At 38.2% G+C, this 21481-nt stretch overlaps 1 protein-coding gene across 2 annotated transcripts in view; it reads right to left on the bottom strand.

The window, feature by feature from the left end:
* Fam172a (family with sequence similarity 172 member A) overlaps window positions 1–21481 on the bottom strand; it is a 361350-nt gene that overhangs the window by 177491 nt on the left and 162378 nt on the right. For both annotated transcript variants that reach the window (XM_029543911.1, XM_029543910.1), the window contains one exon: window positions 8063–8182. In XM_029543911.1, the coding sequence (XP_029399771.1) occupies window positions 8063–8182 (120 nt within the window). The remainder of the gene's footprint in view (window positions 1–8062; window positions 8183–21481) is intronic.

The raw sequence follows: 21481 nt of genomic DNA, 5'->3' as shown, positions 1-21481 counted from the left end.
GATTATGAACATGTCAAAACATGAATTGAAATGTGAAAATTAGAGAAAAATGAGCCAAAGAGCCTAAGTTTTAATAAGTAGGCTACGCAGTCTGTACAAGTCTTTCCAAATCAATTTGGAAGGCAAGTTGTAACTAAGGTTATTAATTCTATCATATAAAATTAAATGTCTTAGACAGAAATATAAGCCTTTGTGCTGATGGCTTAGACAAAGTATATAGACAGATACTTTATGTTCAGAAATTCATTAACAACTGGTAAGCCTGTTTCTTCTCTTACCTTTGATAACTACATGTTGAATTTAATTTGAATGTCTTATCAATACTTGTTTTTCTAGGCTCACAGACAGTTGTTTGAGTTTTCTCTGTAGTGAGAGCAGAGGTGGTGAAAAGGACACTTTCGGGATCATGTTTCTTGTGGTTACAGCAAACTGTACAGTTTTTATGAAACTAGACCCGGTAAAGCTGTTTTGCAAGACATACTACTACAAAATGAATAGAGTCTTTGAAAAGGAATCTTTTACTTCTGTCTGTGCTTGAGGAGCAATTCAACACTTTAGACAGAATGTAATGATAAACTATGTTCACTGCTTCCAGAACCAAAAATTAACAAAACATGGGCCTTCTTTAATTATTTCTGCAAACTTCAAAGTAAACACTTAATTTAAAGTAGAATTTTACACAAAATTTAACCCAGTAAGTGGCAAGATTACTATACAAGGTCTTCTTGTATGATATTCAAACAATAAAGACTATACAAAATTGCATTAATTATATTTATTTTTAACTGTATGTGCCATACAATGTTCTTTATACTTATGACTCAAAGAAGAAGAATGTTACCTTACATGACCATGAAGAAAATGATTTCTGCATACTTGAATATGATGGCATACACTGAGGCAGAGACACAGGGACAAAGGCCCTACATTCTTTTAAGAGGTGTAAATTCTGAATAATTTTTAAATATTTTAAACTGTTGAAAGCTAAAGGATTTATGCATGATTTGTACATAACGCAGCACCAAGAGAAAACTATATCATAATTTAAGTTTTATACACTATAATATTAATCTTCACAATTTTCTCATATAGCTAGTAATAACAACTTGAAACCATGTGAGACAATTACATATGACACGTATGTTGAAATATCCCGAGACATTTGTTAACGTTTTCAACACTAATGCTTTTAAGAATATTAGTGATAACAGAAAGAATGTTGGCTTTAGAAAATAACAAGCTTATAAGCATCGTAGAGCTTGCTTTTCTGTCCCAATGCTTTCTTTGAAAAAGCATTTTGAAATAAAAACACAGTAAAGTTACATGTTATCCCATTTATTGCAATGAAAACCACATCAGTGCAAGTATTATTTGCTTGTATGTTACTTTTTAGGATGGGACCACTCTCTCTTCAGTTTGCATTGTGATACTCCTGCCTTACGACTGTAATAATTTGTTGCACAAGTACTAAACACGAGAATTTGAAATGATAATCATTAATATTTTAAGGCGTAAGCAAGGTAATTCATATTAAATAGACTTCTCAGTTCTGCTCCGGGCTGACAGACCTCCAGAGGTTACGTTATCTCCTCCTCCCATGCATGGCCTCCTACAGGGACAGCAGACTACAGAAGCTGACCCTTACTGGGACCATCTTGTCTCTCAGACAAAGCTCCTTTTTAACTTCTTACTTACTAGTTACTTCCTGTGCTGGAGAAAAACTTTAGCTCAGCTTGTGATAATTTCACAGGCCCCGAGGACCCTGACCCTAATGGCCTCAAGGTCAGAAGTCAAGTCTTGTTCTGAAACATCTGTGTGCTTTATATTAAAGTGGAACAAAAGTGGAGAAATATCCACCAGTGTGTGACAAGAAGGACAGGCAAAACAGGACTGACACATTGGTCATCTGTCAATTTGGCATCTTAAGGTCATTTTAAAATTAGCCTTAAATACACCCTAACCCAAATTTCATTTACAAAGCTAAAATTAGTGTCTTTATACATTTTAGGTTACTCCATAAGTTTAAAAAGTTAATTTTAAAGAAATTTTGATGACTTACAAATAAAAGCTATTATAGTTACAAATGTATAATTATTTATTTATATCTGTAGATACTGAAACAAATTATTTTAAAATATTGGATTTTTCTTTCAACATCCATATTAAAAACAACACACTAATGTAAAATGCTCCCTCCCTTAAGGTGTCTGTTATATGTAACATAATATATATCAAAAATAAACAAAAATCTGTGAAGCTAAAAATGCTTGTAAACAATCTCTAAATACTGAAGTCAAACTAAGAAAGAAATGACAATACATTTTTTTGATCTTAGCATGGTATAAGCAAAAGACATAGGGTAACTGCGGTATCATTGTCAGGTGTCAAGGCCTGCACCACTTTCATCTATATCACGTGAGACTGAATTATAACACATCCAAAATGGTCTCAGGAATATACTGACAGAATTTCGCACCAAGCCTAAAATCTAAAATGAGACAACAAATATTGTGGTTGATTTAATACTCATGTCAATTTCTATGGCTTTAACATTCTCAGATATACTATCAACAAGCTAATCTGTTATAGCAAAGGAATGGTCCTGTGACATGGGTGATAGACAAAATGACAACGCTTCATTAGTCAATTTATAGCATTAATCATTAAAAACAACAACAGTGACAAAAACTGGGCTATCTGTAATACTTAATACAATTTAGATTAAACCTGAGACAGCTGGTAACTGTTCCTATCATGACACCTAATTTTAACTCTTAAAAATCAGAATACTAAAAAATACAAAATTTTTGTGACCAATCAAAGACTGGTAGTTCAATGTAATTTAATAAACCTTTCTAACAGTTTTAATGCTAGTCATATAAACTGATAAGTATTATATACGAAACAATACACATTAAAGTCAGCTGAAAATTATTAAATGATACCAAATATTAAAAGAGACAGGAAGTTTTGATTCTTCACATATAACAACATATTAATAATAAATAAAACAAACAAAACAGAAATGTATATCTGAAATGCATACAAGCTGATATGATAATATTAAAATGTAAAGTAACATGTAAAGAAGAAACAGGCAAACCCCACTTCTGATTAACAATATAAAGTTCTGCTACACTCAAAGAGATCTGTAAACTTTTTTCAAAAATCATAAAAGTACATACTGGACATGATTTATTACATTTTAAACTAAATTGAAAAAATTGTCCAATATATTGATCATATTCTCTCACTACCTCCTCCCAGATCCTGCTCAATTACTATACATTTAACTTCATATTCTCTCTCTCTCTCTCTCTCTCTCAAAAAAAAAAAAAACAAAACAGAAATAAAAATAAAAACAAAGAAACAACAAAAAAAATCTATTGAGACATAAAATACCAAGACAAAATGAAACAAAAAGCCCCCCTCCCCCAATGCACACAAAAGGAGTCCATTTTTGTGTTCAACAACTACAATTGGTCATAGGCCTGCCTGGGGTATGATTCCTATACCCAGTGTCACTCTATTAGAGAAAACAAATTTTCCCTCTCCCTGCAGGCATCAGATGCAAATAGCTTCTTGGGAAGGGTTGGGACTTGTGTCTGCATCTCTCAGTGCTGGAACTTGGTCTGGTTTGAACCTGTGCAGGTGCTGGCACAGTCTCTGTGTGTGCATATGTCTATCATTCCTAGGGTAAAAAGGAAGATGTGGTTGTCTTGGAGTCATTCACCTATCTGCCAACTCTGGCTCTTAGAAGGTTTGAAATACATTTAAATAATAATATCAAGGGTGGGGGAGAAATAGAGGGCATGCTGGGTGTAGTGGCCTATATCTTTAACGGAAGGGATGCAGGGATGGTTCATTATATGGAAATCCATCAATGTAATCCACTATATAAACAAACTCAAAGATAAAAAACACATGATCATTTCATTAGATACTGAAAAAGCATTTGACAAAATTCAACATCCCTTCATGGTAAAAGTCTTGGAAAGATCAGGAATTCAAGGCCCATACATAAACATAGTAAAAGCAATATACAGCAAACCAGTAGCCAAGATCAAACTAAATGGAGAGAAACTTGAAGAAATCCCACTAAAATCAGGAACTAGACGAGGCTTCTCCTTCTTTCCCTATCTAAATGGCCATCTTGCCAAACACAATCTACAGATTCAATGCAATTCCCAACAAAATTCCAATTCAATCCTTCACAGAGTTAGAAAGGGCAATTCTCAAATTCATTTGGAATAACAAAAAAATGCAAAGTAGTGAAAACTATTCTCAACAATAAAAGAACTTATAGGGAATCACCATCCCTGAACTCAAGCTATACTACAGAGCAATTGTGATAAAAAACTACATGGAATTGGTACAGAGGCAGGCAGGTAGATCAATAGAACAGAATTGAAGACCCAGAAATGAACCCACACACCTATGGTCACTTGATCTTTGATAAAGGAGCTAAAACCATCCAGTGGAAAAAAGACAGCATTTTCAACACATAGTGCTGGTTCAACTGGAGGTCAACATGTAGAAGAATGCAAATTGATCTATTCTTATCTCCTTGTATAACGCTCAAGTCCAAGTGGATGAAGGACCTCCACATAAAACCAGATACACTGAATCTAATAGAAGAGAGAGTGTGGAAAATTCTTGAACACATGGGGACAGGGGAAAATTTCCTGAACATAACACCAATGGCTTATGATCTAAGATCAAGAATAGACAAATAGGACCTCATAAAATTGCAAAGCTTCTGTAAGGTAAAGGACACTGTCAATAGGGCAAAACAGCAACCAATAGATTGGGAAAGATCTTTACCAACCCTACATCCAATAGAGGGATAATATCCAATATATGCAAAGAACTCAAGGAGTCAAACTCCAGAGAACCAAATAAACCCTATTAAATGTAGGGTACTGGGCTAAACAAAGACTTCTCAACTGAGGAATACAGAATGGCTGAGAAGCACCTTAAGCACCTATGTTTAACATCCTTAGTCATCAGGGAAATGCAAATCACAACCACCCTGAGATTCCACCTCACACCAGTCAGAATGGGTAAGATCAAAAACTCAGGTGACAGGAGATGCTGATAAAGATATAGGGAAAGAGGAACACTCCTGCATTGGATTGCAAGCTGGTACAACCACTTTGCAAATCAGTCTGGCTGTTATTCAGAAAATTTGACATAGTACTATCTGTGGACCCAGCAATACCACTTCTGGGCATATAACCAAAAGATACCCCAACACATAACAAGGACACATGCTCCACATTGTTCATAACAGCCATATTTACAATAGCAGGAGCTGGAAACAACCCAGATGTTCCTCAACAGAGGAATGGATATAGGAAATGTGCTATATTTACACAATGGAATACTACTCAGCTATTAAAAGCAAAGATTTCATGAAATTCCCAGACAACTGGAAGTAGAAAATACCATCCTGAGTGAGGTAACTTAACCACAAAAGAACACACATGGTATGCACTCACTGATAAGTGGATATTAGCCCCAAAACTCAGAATACCCAAGATAACAATTCGCAGACAATATGAAGCTCAAGAAGAAGGAAGACCAAAGTGTCTGTGCTTCGGTCTTTCTTAGAAAGGGGAAAAAAATACTCATGGGTGCAAATATGAAAACAAAGTACAGAGAAGAGACTGAAGGAAAAGCCATAAAGAGACTGCCCCACATGCAGATCCATTCAACATACAGTTACCAAACACAGACACTACTGTGGATGCCAAGAAGTGCTTGCTGACAGGAGCCTGATATAGCTGTCTCCTGAGAGGCCCTTTCAAACCCTTAAAAATACAGAGTTGGATGTTAGCAGCCAAGAATACCCTCATAGAAGCAGTGGGGAGAGGGAGTGGGATAGAGGGGATCTGGGACGGGGGGGGGGGGGAACCAGGTAAGATGATAACACTTGAGAAAAATAAATTTTTAAAACTAAATTAAAAAAAAAACCTTTAAATAATATCAAGGGGAAAAAAGGAATAGAGGGCATGCTGGGTGTAGTGTCACACATCTTTAATCCCAGCACTTGCAAGGCAGAGGCAGCCAGATCTCTGGGAGTTCAGTGCTAATCTGGTCTACACAGCAAGTTCCAGGCCATCCAGGGCTGCCTAGTGAAACTCTGTCTCAAAACAAAAACAAAGCAGCCTCTGACCCCCAAATCAAAACAATTACAAAACAAAACAATAACAAAACCTGTAAGGAGGCTGAGGCTGAGATTTAAAATTAGAATTACAAGCTGAAGAGATGGTTCCACATTTCTTATTACAAGCATTTTCTGTTCCTGCAGAGGACACTGGTTCAGTTCCCAATACTGTGGGACCATGAAAGTCAGCCCGTTTTCTTCTTTTTCTTTTCTTTTTTTTTTTTTTTTAAATTATTTTATTAGATATTGTTCTTCATTTACATTTCAAATGCTATCCCAAATGTCTCCTATATCCTCCCCCCGCCCAGCTCCCCTACCCACCCACTCCCACTTTTTGGCCCTGGCAGTCCCCTGTATGGGGCATATAAAGTTTTGCAAGACCAAGGGGCCTCTCTTCCCAATGATGGCTGACTAGGCCATCTTCTACTTCATATGCAGCTAGAGACACGAGCTCTGGGGGTACTGGTTAGTTCATATTGTTGTTCCACCTATAGGGTTGCAGACCCCTTCAGCTCCTTGGGTAATTTCTCTAGCTCCTCCATTGGGGGCCCAGAGTTCTATCCTACTGATGACTGTGGGCATCCACTTCTGTATTTGCCAGGCACTGGCATAGCCTCACAAGAGAGCTATATCAGGGTCCTTTCAGCAAAATCTTTCTGGCATATGCAATAGTGTCTGCGTTTGGTGTCAGCCTGTTTTCTGGTTGAGCTAGGTTTAAACCCTAGAGACCCAGCAGATAACCCTTCAAGGGATGGAAGGAAGTTTGCCATGCTCCCACACACCAGGCTCCTGACACAAGGCCCCAGATCCATAATTCTGTGGCCATCAGTCAGGAAGGGCAATGCCCCAAGCTCCTGGTATTCTGTCTGGACTCCACCCCCACAGTTATCTGGCAATAGCCAGGTATGCTCCTCTCCATGGTTACCTAGCAACAGCTAGGTAGGTCTGGCCCACTATAAAAAGAGCTGCTTGCCGCCTCTTCACTCTCTTACTCTTGCCTCTCACTCTCTTGCTCTCCTTCTCTGCATTCCCTTCCCCCCTCACTCCACATGGCCATGGGCAGCCTCTACCTCCCTACTCTCTCCCTCTCTCTGCCTTTCTACACTAAATGCCTTTAAACCAGGCACTGTCTCTTCTCATCAGGATCCGTCATACTGGAGCAATGGAGCAAGTCTTCCTCTAAAGAGGAATCTCCCTCGGGAGGCCTCCTTGTGTTCTCAGCCACGGTCACCACCAAGTCAAGCCACCCAGCCAAAAAATACAAGGAGTCTCCTACCCGCAAGAACTAGGGAAGAGCTTTCTTCCCACCCTTCCACCTCGGTTCCAGGCTAAAGCCTACACTCTGATCTCAGCTCTTCTACATCAAGCTGCATCTGTGCTGTCCAAGAGTGAGAACCTGTAGTCCCTGGCCTCGGCCTGGGGACCCCAGGGCCAGCTCTTCCCCAGCACCCATGGTGTGCAGTTAGACTTCCCATATCCCGCCTCGCCCAGTGGCTCCGGGCTGGACGCGTGATCCCACTTTTAACGCACACAGTGCCACATCATGTGGCCCGGGTGGCTAATGTGGACAGTAACTCCAGATCCAGGGGGATACGTAGCCCTTTGTGGCCATGTAGACATTGGCACACACATGGTATACATAAATACAGGGATGTACATATACACATTAAAAAATAAAAGTATGTGGACTGGACAGATGGCTCAGCGGTTATGAGCACTTACTGCTCTTCCAGAGGTCCTGAGTTCAATTCCCAGCAACCACGTGGTGGCTCACAGCCATCTGTAATGGGATCTGATGCCCTCTTTTGTTGTGTCTGAAGAGAGCAACAGTGTACTCATACATAAAATAAGTAAAATAAATAAAATCTTTTAAAAAAGTTAATATGTACTTACCAGTTCAACAAAAGCAAGTCCTCCATAACTATGAGCCACAAAGAACACATTCTCAGCAGCAGCCTGGGCTATGAAATGGTCCCACACATAGATGGCATGCTCTTCAGGAGAACCATTTTCCTATAAAAAAAAAATACATACTGCAGACTCTATACAGTGACTGTCACAGTAATCAGTTAAATTATATGCTCACAAACACAGCATAAGAATAAGATGGTTAGATGGTTAGAGAACATTCACATGAATAACAAAAGAACTCTATTGAATATTTAAATCAGAGAGTAAATTAGTATTAAAACTATTAGTAAATTACTGCTAAGCTTAACTGCAAATGTAATCTTTGGAAATAGCTTATTAAATATGTGCACTTTTAAGGAAAACAATCCAGGTATTCCTGAGATATTAAGATCTACTTTAATATATTCAAATTATATAATAAAACATTATGGTGGATTTTGATAAAGCAATATAATACTAAAATATTTAAGTTACATTCTTCTATGTATCTGAAAGTATTTATATTACATATTTATATATTATTATTTGGTTTATAAGATTTTAAGTAGTAAACTGAAAATTTGGAGAAAAGTAATAATGGGTATTTTCTATTGAAATCATTTAAAGGAATATATGCTTTCCAACAGTATGTTCTATAAACCTTTTATTTCTAGAACTGAGAGAAATCTAAAAAATACAGGGACTTGAACTCTAAGGCTTTAAACCCTATTAATCATATTCTAAACCTTCTAGAATAATTTAATTTTCCTGTTTATTTTATTAGCTGATATATATATATATATATATATATATATATATAAAATGGTCACAGACAAATTTAGATAATATAAAAATAATGATTAAACAATAAATTGCTAAGAACCAATCAACCATAAAAATGTGTTTGTATACCTATTTCTTAGAAGACAGTTTCCCAAATACATCACGGATACTATACAAGACAATGTATTCACAATTTTATCTTTAGAAAGTATAGATTTGGAGACACAATCACACAGAAAACTCCCTGGTTCTTATATTGTCCAAGCCCTCTCTGTGCAGTAGGTCCGGAATTTGTTGTAGCATACTTTGGGACTAGGTTACACAGCTCTGTATTTTGATTGGCTGTGGTATTCTGTAATAGTCTCTATGAAAGTCACACCAATGTGAGTAAACAAGAGCTGAACACAGACAACAACAATAAAGATGCTGAAGTGGATGGGGAAAACAAAGTCTCAACCCTGCACAAGGAACCACAGCAGCATGGAGAGCTGAGAGAGGAGAAAGTCTTCCCTAGGGAAGAGCTTATCCAATAGCAAATGTCAATCTTGAAAACACATACATATAGCATTGTAGAGATTGAGGAGGGTGTGTGTTGTGTGTGTGTGTACATGTACATATGTACATACATATATAGTATATATACATATATTCTAACATTTATGTATATAACAATAATTATTAAAAGAACAGGCAAGAATTTGAAAGAGCAAAAAAGGGTATATGGGAGTGTTCGGATGGATGAAAAAGAAGGGAGAATATGATATAATTATATTATAATTTCAAAACATTAAATGATTTTAAAAAATCATATCAAACAGTCTACACTACAGCTCAGGCTGGCATAGAACCCACTCTAGCCTGCACTACTTTCACACTCATAACTATCTCCTTGCCTTCATCTTCAAGTGCTAGGACTACAGGCGTGAGTTACAAAGCCTAGTTCCACCTTAGAAATCTTACAGTTAAGCTGTAGTTCCCTAATGTCTGTTAACCATTCCTAATTTCTTTCCACAGCCACAAAGGTGCTGTCCACTAATCATTTCCTGCTGGATAGCATGGATACATCAACTAAACTACCCCGATCCTTCCAGAACTTCCTGTCTAATTCTGTGTTCCCCACATCCAGCTGAAATCTGAATATCATTTTTTATTATCTCTTTCCCTTAAGTTTCTCATAGAACTAATCACTTAAATCTTGCTGATTCTGCCTCTGTGTCAAATCTACTCACCCTTCTTTAGTTTCTTCTGGATTAGCTCAAACTATATCAACAACATCTGATAACAAACCAACAAAATCAGAGACATCATCCAGTGATTATTGCTGGTTCTTTCATAGAAGAATCATAATTTGAGGTATTGTTCCTTCCTGGCAAAGTCTAGGCAGAAATCACTAGATGCTTATGAGGAACAAATGAGAAGGACTGTTTCAAACAGGCTTAAGAGCAAGGCTGATAGCAAGATCACCAACAGGAATCCAAGACAATGCACAATCAGAAGAACTAGAGTAGTAGAACAGTGTGAGACTACTGATGTGTCAATGAGGAAGTAAACAGGGGCTCGAGGACAAGGGTAACTGACAGAAATATCTGACCATGAATAGCAAAGAACAGCAAAGGTGACACATGCCTTCCTATTCGAAGTATTAGTAATATACAATTAAATAGCTTTAATAATAAAAGTATTACTTATTTCTGTTTTGTTTACTAAATTGGTTGTTTGACACTTACACACACACACACACACACACACACACACACACACACACACACAGCATTCTGTCTACTCTCACACCCTATTTCTTCCCCCTCACCTCTGGAACCCTCCACTTCTTACAAGTTCCTTTCCGACTTTCATGCCTTCTTGTTTTATTTTATGATCCATTAATTTTAACACAGATAATCTGGGTGGTGATGAGTGTGGCTCTATCCATTGGAACCTGATGGGCTTACTTTTACTATACAAGTGAAGATAATACTTGCCCCTGCCTCAGTATCCAACAGTAGCCAATAGGTCAGCAGGGAGGGATGGAGTCCCAGGAGCCTCACCCTAATCTGCTACTCTCCTTGCCATGTTCAGTTTAATGCAGGCCTACTGCCCACAATTGCAGCTCTGTGAGATCCAGTTGCAATGGGAATGTCATACCCCTACTCTGGCTCTTACATTCCTTTGAGTCCTTTTCCACAATGTTCTCTGAGCCTTAGAGAACTTTAAACCATCATTTATTCTAAGCATCTTGAGCAATTAAAAAATTTTATTTAATATTCAAAGGATTAATTTTAAATGGCAAGAAAAGAGACTAAATCTTTGCCCTATAGAACTACTTTAGAAGGTTAAAAAAAAAAAGAATACAAAACTCAGATTTTTTTGTTTACTTATCTACAACTCCATCACTTAGAAATTCTCGGAAATTTTAAGGTTCTACAAATGTTGTGTATAAAAATTAATACAAAGGGCATATTCTAAATACATTTCTGAAATATTATATTAGTGACATAATAGTGACTCATTTTACAAATGAGGCGATGCTGTATCATAACCTATAACCCATATTATGCCAATAATCCTAATACATTTACAAAGTATTTAGAGAACATGTTACTGACAGTACATTTTAAAATTGAACTGATTTCAAAAGACTTCCTAATACAGAAATAGAAACAAAATCTATTTTGTAAGTTTTTAATAAGTTTCTATATAAAGTTACATTTTCTACTGAGTAACTTACAGGTGCTTTAGAATAAATAAAGAAGGAAATGCATGAAAAGCCCTAAAAACATCAGCTGGAATTTGCAGGTAGCAAAACCCACAGGGTATGGACAGCAAGTAAGTGTGCATGCAGTTCTGAGAACAGTCTGCCTTCCCTGCTATACTCTGGCCATCTTCAATTGCTAAATGCCAAAAAGAAGTGATTCAGCAACCAAAGTCTTCACAAACAGGCCAGGCTCTACACCGCTTAGCTCTGTGAGGGCTGCTTTTTGATGGACTACATGCGCTGATACCACATAGAATAAGTGAAACAATATTTGCATATTTGTGTAATTATTTTCTAAGGTTAATTAGCTCCTGTAATGCATTTTGCCCTTTGAGACTGCTTACAGTGACAGGTCCACATATTTTCTGAACCACTGCCAAATTTGACAGATTTTTTTCTTCAGCTAACCTGTTGCTTCAAAGTTATAAAATGAACTCAGCAGTGGTGACGCACGCCTTTAATCCCAGCACTTGGGAGGCAGAGGCAGATGGATTTCTGAGTTCAAGGCCAGCCTGGTCTACAGAGTGAGTTCCAGGACAGCCAGGGTTACACGGAAAAACCCTGACTCAAGAAACCAAAAGTTCTAAAATGAGTGATCCTATAATTTACATTTTATATGTAAACGTCATTTAGAAAAAGCAAGATAAAATGCAATAAATATGAAGATATTTAAAAATTTCCATTTTAAAAGTCAAAGCATATAGGCATTATACTCTGGAAGGACATCTATTAACAATGACCCAAAGAGCAAAAGGCCTTAAAAAAAAAGGCATGATAACTTTTTAATGTAAATACTATATCATGTTGTGCAGGTTCACTTGGAAAAATATCTTGAACGTGAAAAATAGGTTTACTTTCTGAAAATTCACCATGTCTACATTTAAAGAGAGCACTGGATTTTTTCCCCAGTGACTCTCTAGGGCAGGTTCAATCAAGAGAGCACAGGCCTCATAAGAGGCAGAGCAGCTGGGACAGAGTCCTGTGGGCCTCCATCTGTAGCCAGGAGGTGGAGCTGACCCTCAGCCCTCTGTGCACCTTCATGGCCAGAGACGACCTTGCCTCCAGGGAGTGCTCTAACCCCTGGACACAGGGGACATCTCTATTCGCTCCGGAGTCTCTCTAAGGTGGGTCCACACTACACTAGGAGCAACCTGACAGCACACCTAAAAGCTCTAGAACAAAAGGAAGCAAATTCACGCAAGAGGAGTAGACAGCAGGAAATAATCAAACACAGGGCTGAAATCAACCAAGTGGAAACAAAATGAACTATACAAAGAATCAACCAAACCAGGAGCTGGTTCTTTGAGAAAATCAACAAGATAGATAAACCCCTAGCCAGACTAACTAGAGGGCACAGGGACAGTATCCTAATTAACAAAATCGGAAATAAAAAGGAAGATATAACAACAGAATCTGAGGAAATCCAAAAAATCATCTGATCCTACTACAAAAGGATACTCAACAAAACTGTAAAATCTGGATGAAATGGAGAATTTTCTAGACAGATACCAGGTACCAAAGTTAAATCGGGAACATACAGATGATTTAAACAATCCCATATCCCTTAAAGAAATAAAAACAGCTATTAATAGTCTCAAAACCAAAAAAAAAAAAAAAAAGCCCAGGACCAGAAGGGTTTAGTGCAGAGTTCTATCAGACCTTCAAAGAAGACCTAATTCCAACTCTCCTCAAACTATTCCACAAAATAGGAACAGAAGGTACTCTACCCAATTCATTCTATGAAGCCATTAATTACTCTGATACCTAAACCACACAAAGACCCAACAAAGAAAGAGAATTTCAGACCAATTTCCCTTATGAATACCAATGTAAAAATACTCAATAACATATTCAAAAACTGGATCCAAGAACACATCAAAACGATCATCCATCATGATCAAGTAGGCTTCATCACAGGGATGCAAGGATGGTTCAATATACAGAAATCCATCAACGTCATCCATGATATAAACAAACTCAAAGGCAAAAACCACATGATCATCTCAGATGCTGAGAAAGCATTTGACAAAAATCTAACACCCCTTCATGATAAAAGTCTTGGAAAGATCAGGAATTCAAGGTCCATACATAAACATAATAAAAGCAATATACAGCAAACCAGTAGCCAAGATCAAACTAAATGGAGAGAAACTTGAAGCAATCCCACTAAAATCAGGGACTAGACAAGGCTGCTCACTTTCTCCCTACCTATTCAACATAGTACTTGAAGTCCTAGCCAGAGCAATTAGACAACAAAAGGAGATCAAAGGAATACAAATTGGACAGGAAGAAGTCAAAATATCATTATGGTATGAGAGTATACATAAGTGAGCCCATTCTACCAGAGAACTCCCAAACCTGATAAACAACTTCAGCAAAGTAGCTGGATATAAAATTAACTCAAACAAATCAATGGCCTTTCTCTACACAAAGGATAAACAGGCTGAGAAAGAAATTAGGGAAACAACACCCTTCACATTAGTCCCAAATAATATAAAATACCTTGGTGTGACTCTAACTAAGGAAGTGAAAGATCTGTATGATAAGAACTTCAAGTCTCTAAGAAAGAATTCGAAGATCTCAGAAGATGGAAAGATCTCCCATGCTCATAGATTGTCAGGATTAATACAGTAAAAATGGCCATCTTGCCAAAAGCAATCTACAGATTCAATGCAATCCCCATCAAAATTCCAACTCAATTCTTCACAGAATTAGAAAGGGTAATTTGTAAATTCATCTGCAATAACAAAAACCTAGGATAGCAAAAACTAGTCAACAGTAAAAGAACCTTGGGTGGAATCACCATCACTGACCTCAAGCTGTTCTACAGAGCAATTGTGATAAAAAACTGCATGGTACTAGTTCAGTGACAGACAGATCAATGGAACAGAATTGAAGACCCAGAAATGAACCCACACACCTATGGTCACTTGATCTTTGATAAAGGAGCTAAAACCATCCAGTGGAAAAAAGACAGCATTTTCAACACATAGTGCTGGTTCAACTGGAGGTCAACATGTAGAAGAATGCAAATTGATCTATTCTTATCTCCTTGTATAACGCTCAAGTCCAAGTGGATGAAGGACCTCCACATAAAACACTGAATCTAATAGAAGAGAGTGTGGAAAATTCTCGAACACATGGGCACAGGGGAAAATTTTCTGAACAGAATACCAATGGCTTGTGCTATAAGATCAAGAATAGACAAATGGGACCTCATAAAATTACAAAACTTCTGTAAGGCAAAGGACACTGACTAAAAGGCAACCAACAGATTGGGAAAAGATTTTTACCAATCCTAAATCAGATAGGGGACTAATATTCAATATATATGAAGAACTCAAGAAGTTGGACTCCAGAAAACCAAATAACCCTATTAAAAATTGGGTACAGAGCTAAACAAAGAATTCTCAACTGAGGAATATCCAATCGCTGAGAAACACCTCAAAAAATGTTCAACATCCTTAATCATCAGGGAAATGAAAATCACAACCACCCTGAGATTCCACCTCACACCAGTCAGAATGGGTAAGATCAAAAACTCAGGTGACATCAGATGCTGGCCAGAATGTGGAGAAAGAGGAACACTCCTCTATTGCTGATGGGATTGCAAGCTGGTACAAACACTCTGGAAATCAGTTTGGAGATTCCTCTGAAAATTGGACATAGTTTACTGGAAGATCCAGCAATACCACTCCTGGACATATACCCAGAATATGTTCCAACATGTCATAAGTACACATGCTCTACTTTGTTCACAACAGCCTTATTTATAATAGCCAGAAGCTGGAAAGAACCCAGATGTCCCTCAACAGAGGAATGGACACAGAAAATGTGGTACATTTACACAATGGCGTACTACTCAGCAATTAAAAACAATGAGTTTATGCAATTCTTAGACAAATGGATGGATCTGTAGGATATCATCTTGAGTGAGGTAACCCAATCACAAAAGAACACACATGATATGTAATCACTCATAAGTGGATATAAGCCCAGAAGGTCGGAATCCTCTTAGAAGGGCAACAAAATATCCATGGAAGGAGTTACTGAGACAAAGTTTATAGTAGAGACGGAAGGAATGACCATCCAGAGACTGCCCCACTTGGGGATTCATCCTATAAACAACCACCAAACCCAGACACTATGGCAGATGCCAACAAGAGCCTGCTGACAGGAGCCTGATATAGCTGTCTCTTGAGGGCCTTTGTCAGTGCCTGGCAAATACAGAAGTGGATGCTCACAATTATCCATTGGACGGAGCACATGGTCCCCAATGAAGGAGCTAGAGAAAGTACTCAAGGAGCTAAAGGGGTTGAAGCCCCATAGGAGGAACATCAATATGAACTAACCAGTACCCCCACCACCAGAGTTCCTTGGAACTATACCACCAATCAAAGAAAACACATGGTAGGACATATGGCTCTAGTGGTATATATAGTTGAAGATGGCCTAGTTGGTCATCAATAGGAGGAGAGGCCGTAGGTCCTGTGAAGGTTCTATGCCCCAGTATAGGGAATGCCAGGGCCATGAAGAGGGTGTGGGTGGGTTGGGGAGCAGGGGCAGTGGGGAGGGGATAGGGGATTTTCAGATTGAAACTAGGAAAGGGGATAACATTTGAAATGTAAAGAAGGTATGTAATAAAAAAAAAAAGGAAAAGAAAAAGAATTTGATGATAGAAAGCCAGGTAGTCCATCCATCCATGCATTGCCTCCTCCCCCTCCCTTTAGCAGACACTCCCTACCCAACCACAGGCCAGGTATTTGAGAAGTCCATGTAGGCTTCCTGCCCCAGTACATCCCTACTCTCTCCAATCCCTTAGGTAAACATTCTCCTACACCAACCTCCAATCTCTAGTTTTCAACAGACCAAATCCTCAGCTGTCCCTACTGCCTTAATCACTATATTCCAGCTCCCAATTCAAGTAGATACCCCCTACCCAAACACAGGCTGTGCCTGTCAGAAAACTAGGTAGGTTTCCCACACCTAGTCTTCCTCCACTTATACTCTTGGATATGTGGTCTTTACTGGAGCATAGGTGACCTATTCGGGGCTCACACCCTTGAGAAGAATGATTCTCCATAATTTATAATTGTTCAGTGGGTCTCAAAGAAACCCAGGACAAATGGCTGAGGCATCTAGTAACATACAGAATTGGACCATGGCGGTCAGGCTCTCAGAGAATAGCCCTGTATTTTCACCCCCACCGTCAACCCTAGACCTCTGCAACCCCAGAACTCTGCTTCCCCTTCTCCCAGCATCTCCTGTTCTCTATAACCCCAGCTATTTTGGCAAACTAGTCACTTTCTTGGCTCCTGGCTCCTCTCTTGGCCTCTTGTTCTCTCTCCTCTCTTGCTCTCTCTCCAAACCTTCTCTCCCCTCATGTCCTGGTTCAACCTTTTGGCCATGCTCTTCCTCTGAGCTATAATAAAAATCTGCTTAACTAGAGGGAGTCATGTCTGCATTTTAACTCACCTCTATCACTCCCAACTCCCTCTAAACTTCATGACCACCTCTTTAATCATTGTTACATACACATATATATACACATAGACACACATATAACCTGCTAGATTCATTTAGTGGTGCTTAGATGTACATGTATTCAGGACTGATCAATTAGGACTGAAAAGTTTTCTTGAGACACATTCCTAGAAAAGACAGATTCTCCATTTCTTGGCAGCTGTTGACTGCTGTTAGATCTTCATCTAGGTATAAGGCCTTGTGAGGTTTCCGCCATCTGGAGACTATTACAGAGACACACAACCAGTCATAAAATGAGAATATGTGACTGTGGGTGTCCAATTGTGGTCGTCATATCTATGGTGGAACCCTAACACCTAAGCTTAGGGAAAGCTGAGGAAGATCATGAAGGCCAGAAGACCAAGACACCTACTACGACACAGGATCTTCTGAACTACCATGGAAGCTATACCTATGAAATCTCAACAATATGGTTGACTAAGCATGATCTACAAAAAAAATTCAATAAATATTTTAAAATTTAGTTCTCATAGTCCTACTATACCATAGGAAAGGAACATTTTTCTTTCTTTGTTAATAATAGTTATGTATGGTGAATAAGAATAGGTATGCATTATAGTCATTGAAAACATTTTTATGTTTTGAATATGACTTAGTTGATGCAATGCTTACATAGTCTAAACCATACTCTGGGTTCAATTGCTGGAACATAATAAACCTGGTATCATAGCACATTATGGTAAACACAGCATTTAGGCCAATCAAACTTTTATGAATCAAGTTTCTGAACAAATATTTGTTGATCATAGTACCTTTCTTTGTATTTCCTTCAAACAAAGATATTAAGAAAATGGAGACACTATATAATTCATATAATAATTTAGTGCTTAGCAAAATAAGCTTATCATGATTTTGTTTTTCTGTGGAGAATTATTATTTACTGACATAATTTAACTTGAAAACCTTAAAGTTGTCTTAAAGCTGGGTAAATTTTAATTAAAAGCAAGACATTTTAGAATACATCTACTCTAAGAAAAATATTTTATCTACTGTGAGCCCAGATTTTTCACCATCTAAACAAACTGAAAAACTTGACACATTTTAATAAAATAGCAAATTGCTATACTTAATTAGCAGTTCTGTTTTTAGAAGGATGTAGAAAATGTTTTCTTTACTGTCCAGCAGAAAATGCAAAAAGAGATCAGAACTCTGCTATGCTATTTAAAGGTTTTCTACAAATATCAAGCACATACTAGTTAATAAGAAAATTTTCAGAAAAACAAGTAATTGTATTTATCGTGACCTCCTGAAAAACTGTGTAATTTAAAATACAAAATTTTGAATATAAAATTGTCATTATTAACTATCATGTAAAAATGACCACTAACATTTATTGGGTAGCTACTATTACTAGTTTCCTGTCAAGTGTTTCATTCATTGAAAATTCACAGTGACACTATGAGGCAGGTGCATGAATGAGGCAGAGTGAGACAGCATGGGCTTCTCAAGCTCAAAAAGCTAATTAGAATGAATCACACTAGAGAAGAGGAAGGGAGAGTTTAAACCACCTTGTTTTAGTGCAGTGCCATCTCTCCATCTCTCTTCCTCAGGTCTCACAAGTTGATCCACAAAAACTTTAATTTGTTCTTGAATGCTCTGTTCAGAAATGGAATCCATCCCATCATCAGCCACCAAACCTAGATACTAATGCACATGCCAGCAAGACTCTGCTGAAGGGACCCTGATATAGCAGCCTCTTGTGAGGCTATATCAGTGCCTGGAAAACACAGAAGTGGATGCTCACAGCCAGCTATTGGATGGAACACAGGGTCCCCAATGGAGGAGCTAGAGAAAGTAGCCAAGGAGCTGAAGGGGGCTGCAACCCTGTAGGTGGAACAACAATATGAACTAACCAGTACCCACTGAGCTTGTGTCTCTAGCTGCATATGTAGCAGAAGATGGCCTAATCGGCCATCACTGGGAAGAGAGGCCCCTTGGTCTTGCAAACTTTAGATGACCCAGCACAAGGGAAGGCCTGGGCCAAGTACTGGGAGTGGGTGGGTAGGGGAGCAGGGGGTATAGGGAACTTTCGGGATAGCATTTGTAATGTAAACAAAGAAAATAATAAAAAAAATTATTTAAGCAAAAAAAAAAAATGGAATTTTAAAAGATACAGACTTTCCCAAAACTTTCAAATTTTCAATTTCAACTATTTCAGTAAACTTATATTATGCTAAAAAGGTCTTTGACAAAATACAACATACCTTCATGATAAAAGTCCAGGCAAGAATATAGATAAAAGACCCTTTATTAACACAGTAAAGGCAATGTACTAGAAACTCAGACCAGAGTCACATAAACCAGAGAAAAATTCCAGCATTTTCACTAAAACCAGGAACAAGACAAGGATGTCCAGTTTCCCCAATCCTGTTCAACACAGTACCCCCAGTCATAGGTGGAACAATAGGACAAGAGAAGATAAAGGGGATTAAAAATAGAAAAAGACAAAAACAATGTATCTTACTCTACACATATAAATGATGATTTCTTATTAAGAATTCTTTATATAAGGACACTGGAGACAATACTGGAAAACTCCTAAAGGTAATAAATCACACATCAAAGTCACTGCATATCAAATTAATACAGGGAACGCAGTAACATTCCTATATACAAATATCAAACACACTGAAAAGATATTTGAAATATTCAGAATAGCTAAAATAAAAACAAACCTTTGAATAATCCCAACTAAGGAAATGAAAGACTTATACAATGAAAACTTTACAATATTGGAAAAAGTTAAAGATTCCAAAAGATGGAATGGTCTTCCATGCTCATGGATTGGTAAGAGTAATATTGTAAAAGTGGATATTCTACCAAAAACAACTTATAGATTCAGTGCAAATCCCCATCAAAATTACAACTCAGCTCTTTTCAGGAACTGAAAGAAAAATAAATTTTACATGAAAAATCAATAGGCCCAAAACAGCTAAAATAATGACAAGACGGGGATGACGAGGACGACTACCAATCTGCTGGAGGGATCACCATCCCAGATTTCAAGTCATACTACAGAACTGTTATGGAGATAAGAGCATGAAGCTGGCATGAAAAGCAGTCTCACTGATGAATGGACTAGAATGAAATATCTATACATTAGGTACATGTTACTACAACTATTGATTTTGGACACAATGAAGAAAAGTAACCATTGAAAAGAGATATTGCTAATCAAACTTGATAGTTGTATGCAGAAGAATAAAATTTAAACCATATATTCCATTCTGCATAAAAACTCAACTCTAAATGTATCAAAAACACTGAGAGTTAAGACCCAATACCCTGGTCAGCATCAGCTCCAGGTCACCTTGGGCATGAACTTGGCGGGAAGTCCCATGGTCCCCAGAGAACTCTCCATGCAATCATAGGACCCACTGGTGACTGGAACAGAACATCTGTTCCAATCCAATCAAACCAGGCCTGAGCCAGCAGCAGGGAAGCAGAAAACCTGCCTGACCAGGGGCACAAGTTCCTTCAGGTCTGCACCAGGTCCAGGTCCCCTTGGGTGTGAACTCAACAGATGGCTCCACGATCCCCAGAGGACAAGCCATGAGATATTGGAATCACTGGTGAGTGGAACACAACATGTTTCAATCCAATTGTGACAGGCCTGTGACAGCAGAAACAAGGACACAGGGGCCCTGCCTGATCAGCAGCTCGGATTCCTTCTGGTCTGTACTGATAACACTTTGGTTTAAAACACACTGGACAGCTGCACAATCCTAAGAGGATACACCACTTCCAGGCACTGTAACATGCCCAGGATCTTAGGATTCCAGGATGCCAAGATAACAGGAGCTTGGTCACACCAGGATCTCAGGGTCTCATAGGAAGCTTAACTGCCAAGAACACTGACACATTCAGAATCTCAGGTACACAGGAGCCCTGAATCAACCGGGATTATAGGAAAGACAGGTTCCAATCACATATATAGAGGGCAGCAAGCACTTTACATAATCAAATGGCAGGATGCAAACATAAAAACAGAAGCAACAGAGAACAAGGTTACTTGGCATCATTAGAACCAAGCTCTCCCGCCATAGCAAGTCCTGGGTACACCATCACATCAGAAAAGCAAGACATGGATCCAAACTCACTTCTCATGATGACAGAGGACTTTAAGAAGGAAATACAGGGAAACACAGGTAAACAGCTAGAAGCCCTTAAAGAGGAAACACAAAAATCCCTTAAAGAGTTACAGGAAAACACTACCAAACAGGTGAAAGTATTGAACAAAACCATCCAGGACTTAAAAATGGAAAAAGAAACAATAAAGAAATCACAAAGGGAAACAACTCTGGAGACAGAAATTCTAGGAAAGAAATCAGAAACTATAGATG

The sequence above is a fragment of the Mus pahari genome, chromosome 11 (assembly GCF_900095145.1).
Source record: "Mus pahari chromosome 11, PAHARI_EIJ_v1.1, whole genome shotgun sequence".
Taxonomy (NCBI): Eukaryota; Metazoa; Chordata; class Mammalia; order Rodentia; family Muridae; genus Mus; species Mus pahari.
Note: the sequence above shows the minus strand (reverse complement) of the source record. Positions and strands in the feature narration are given on the sequence as shown.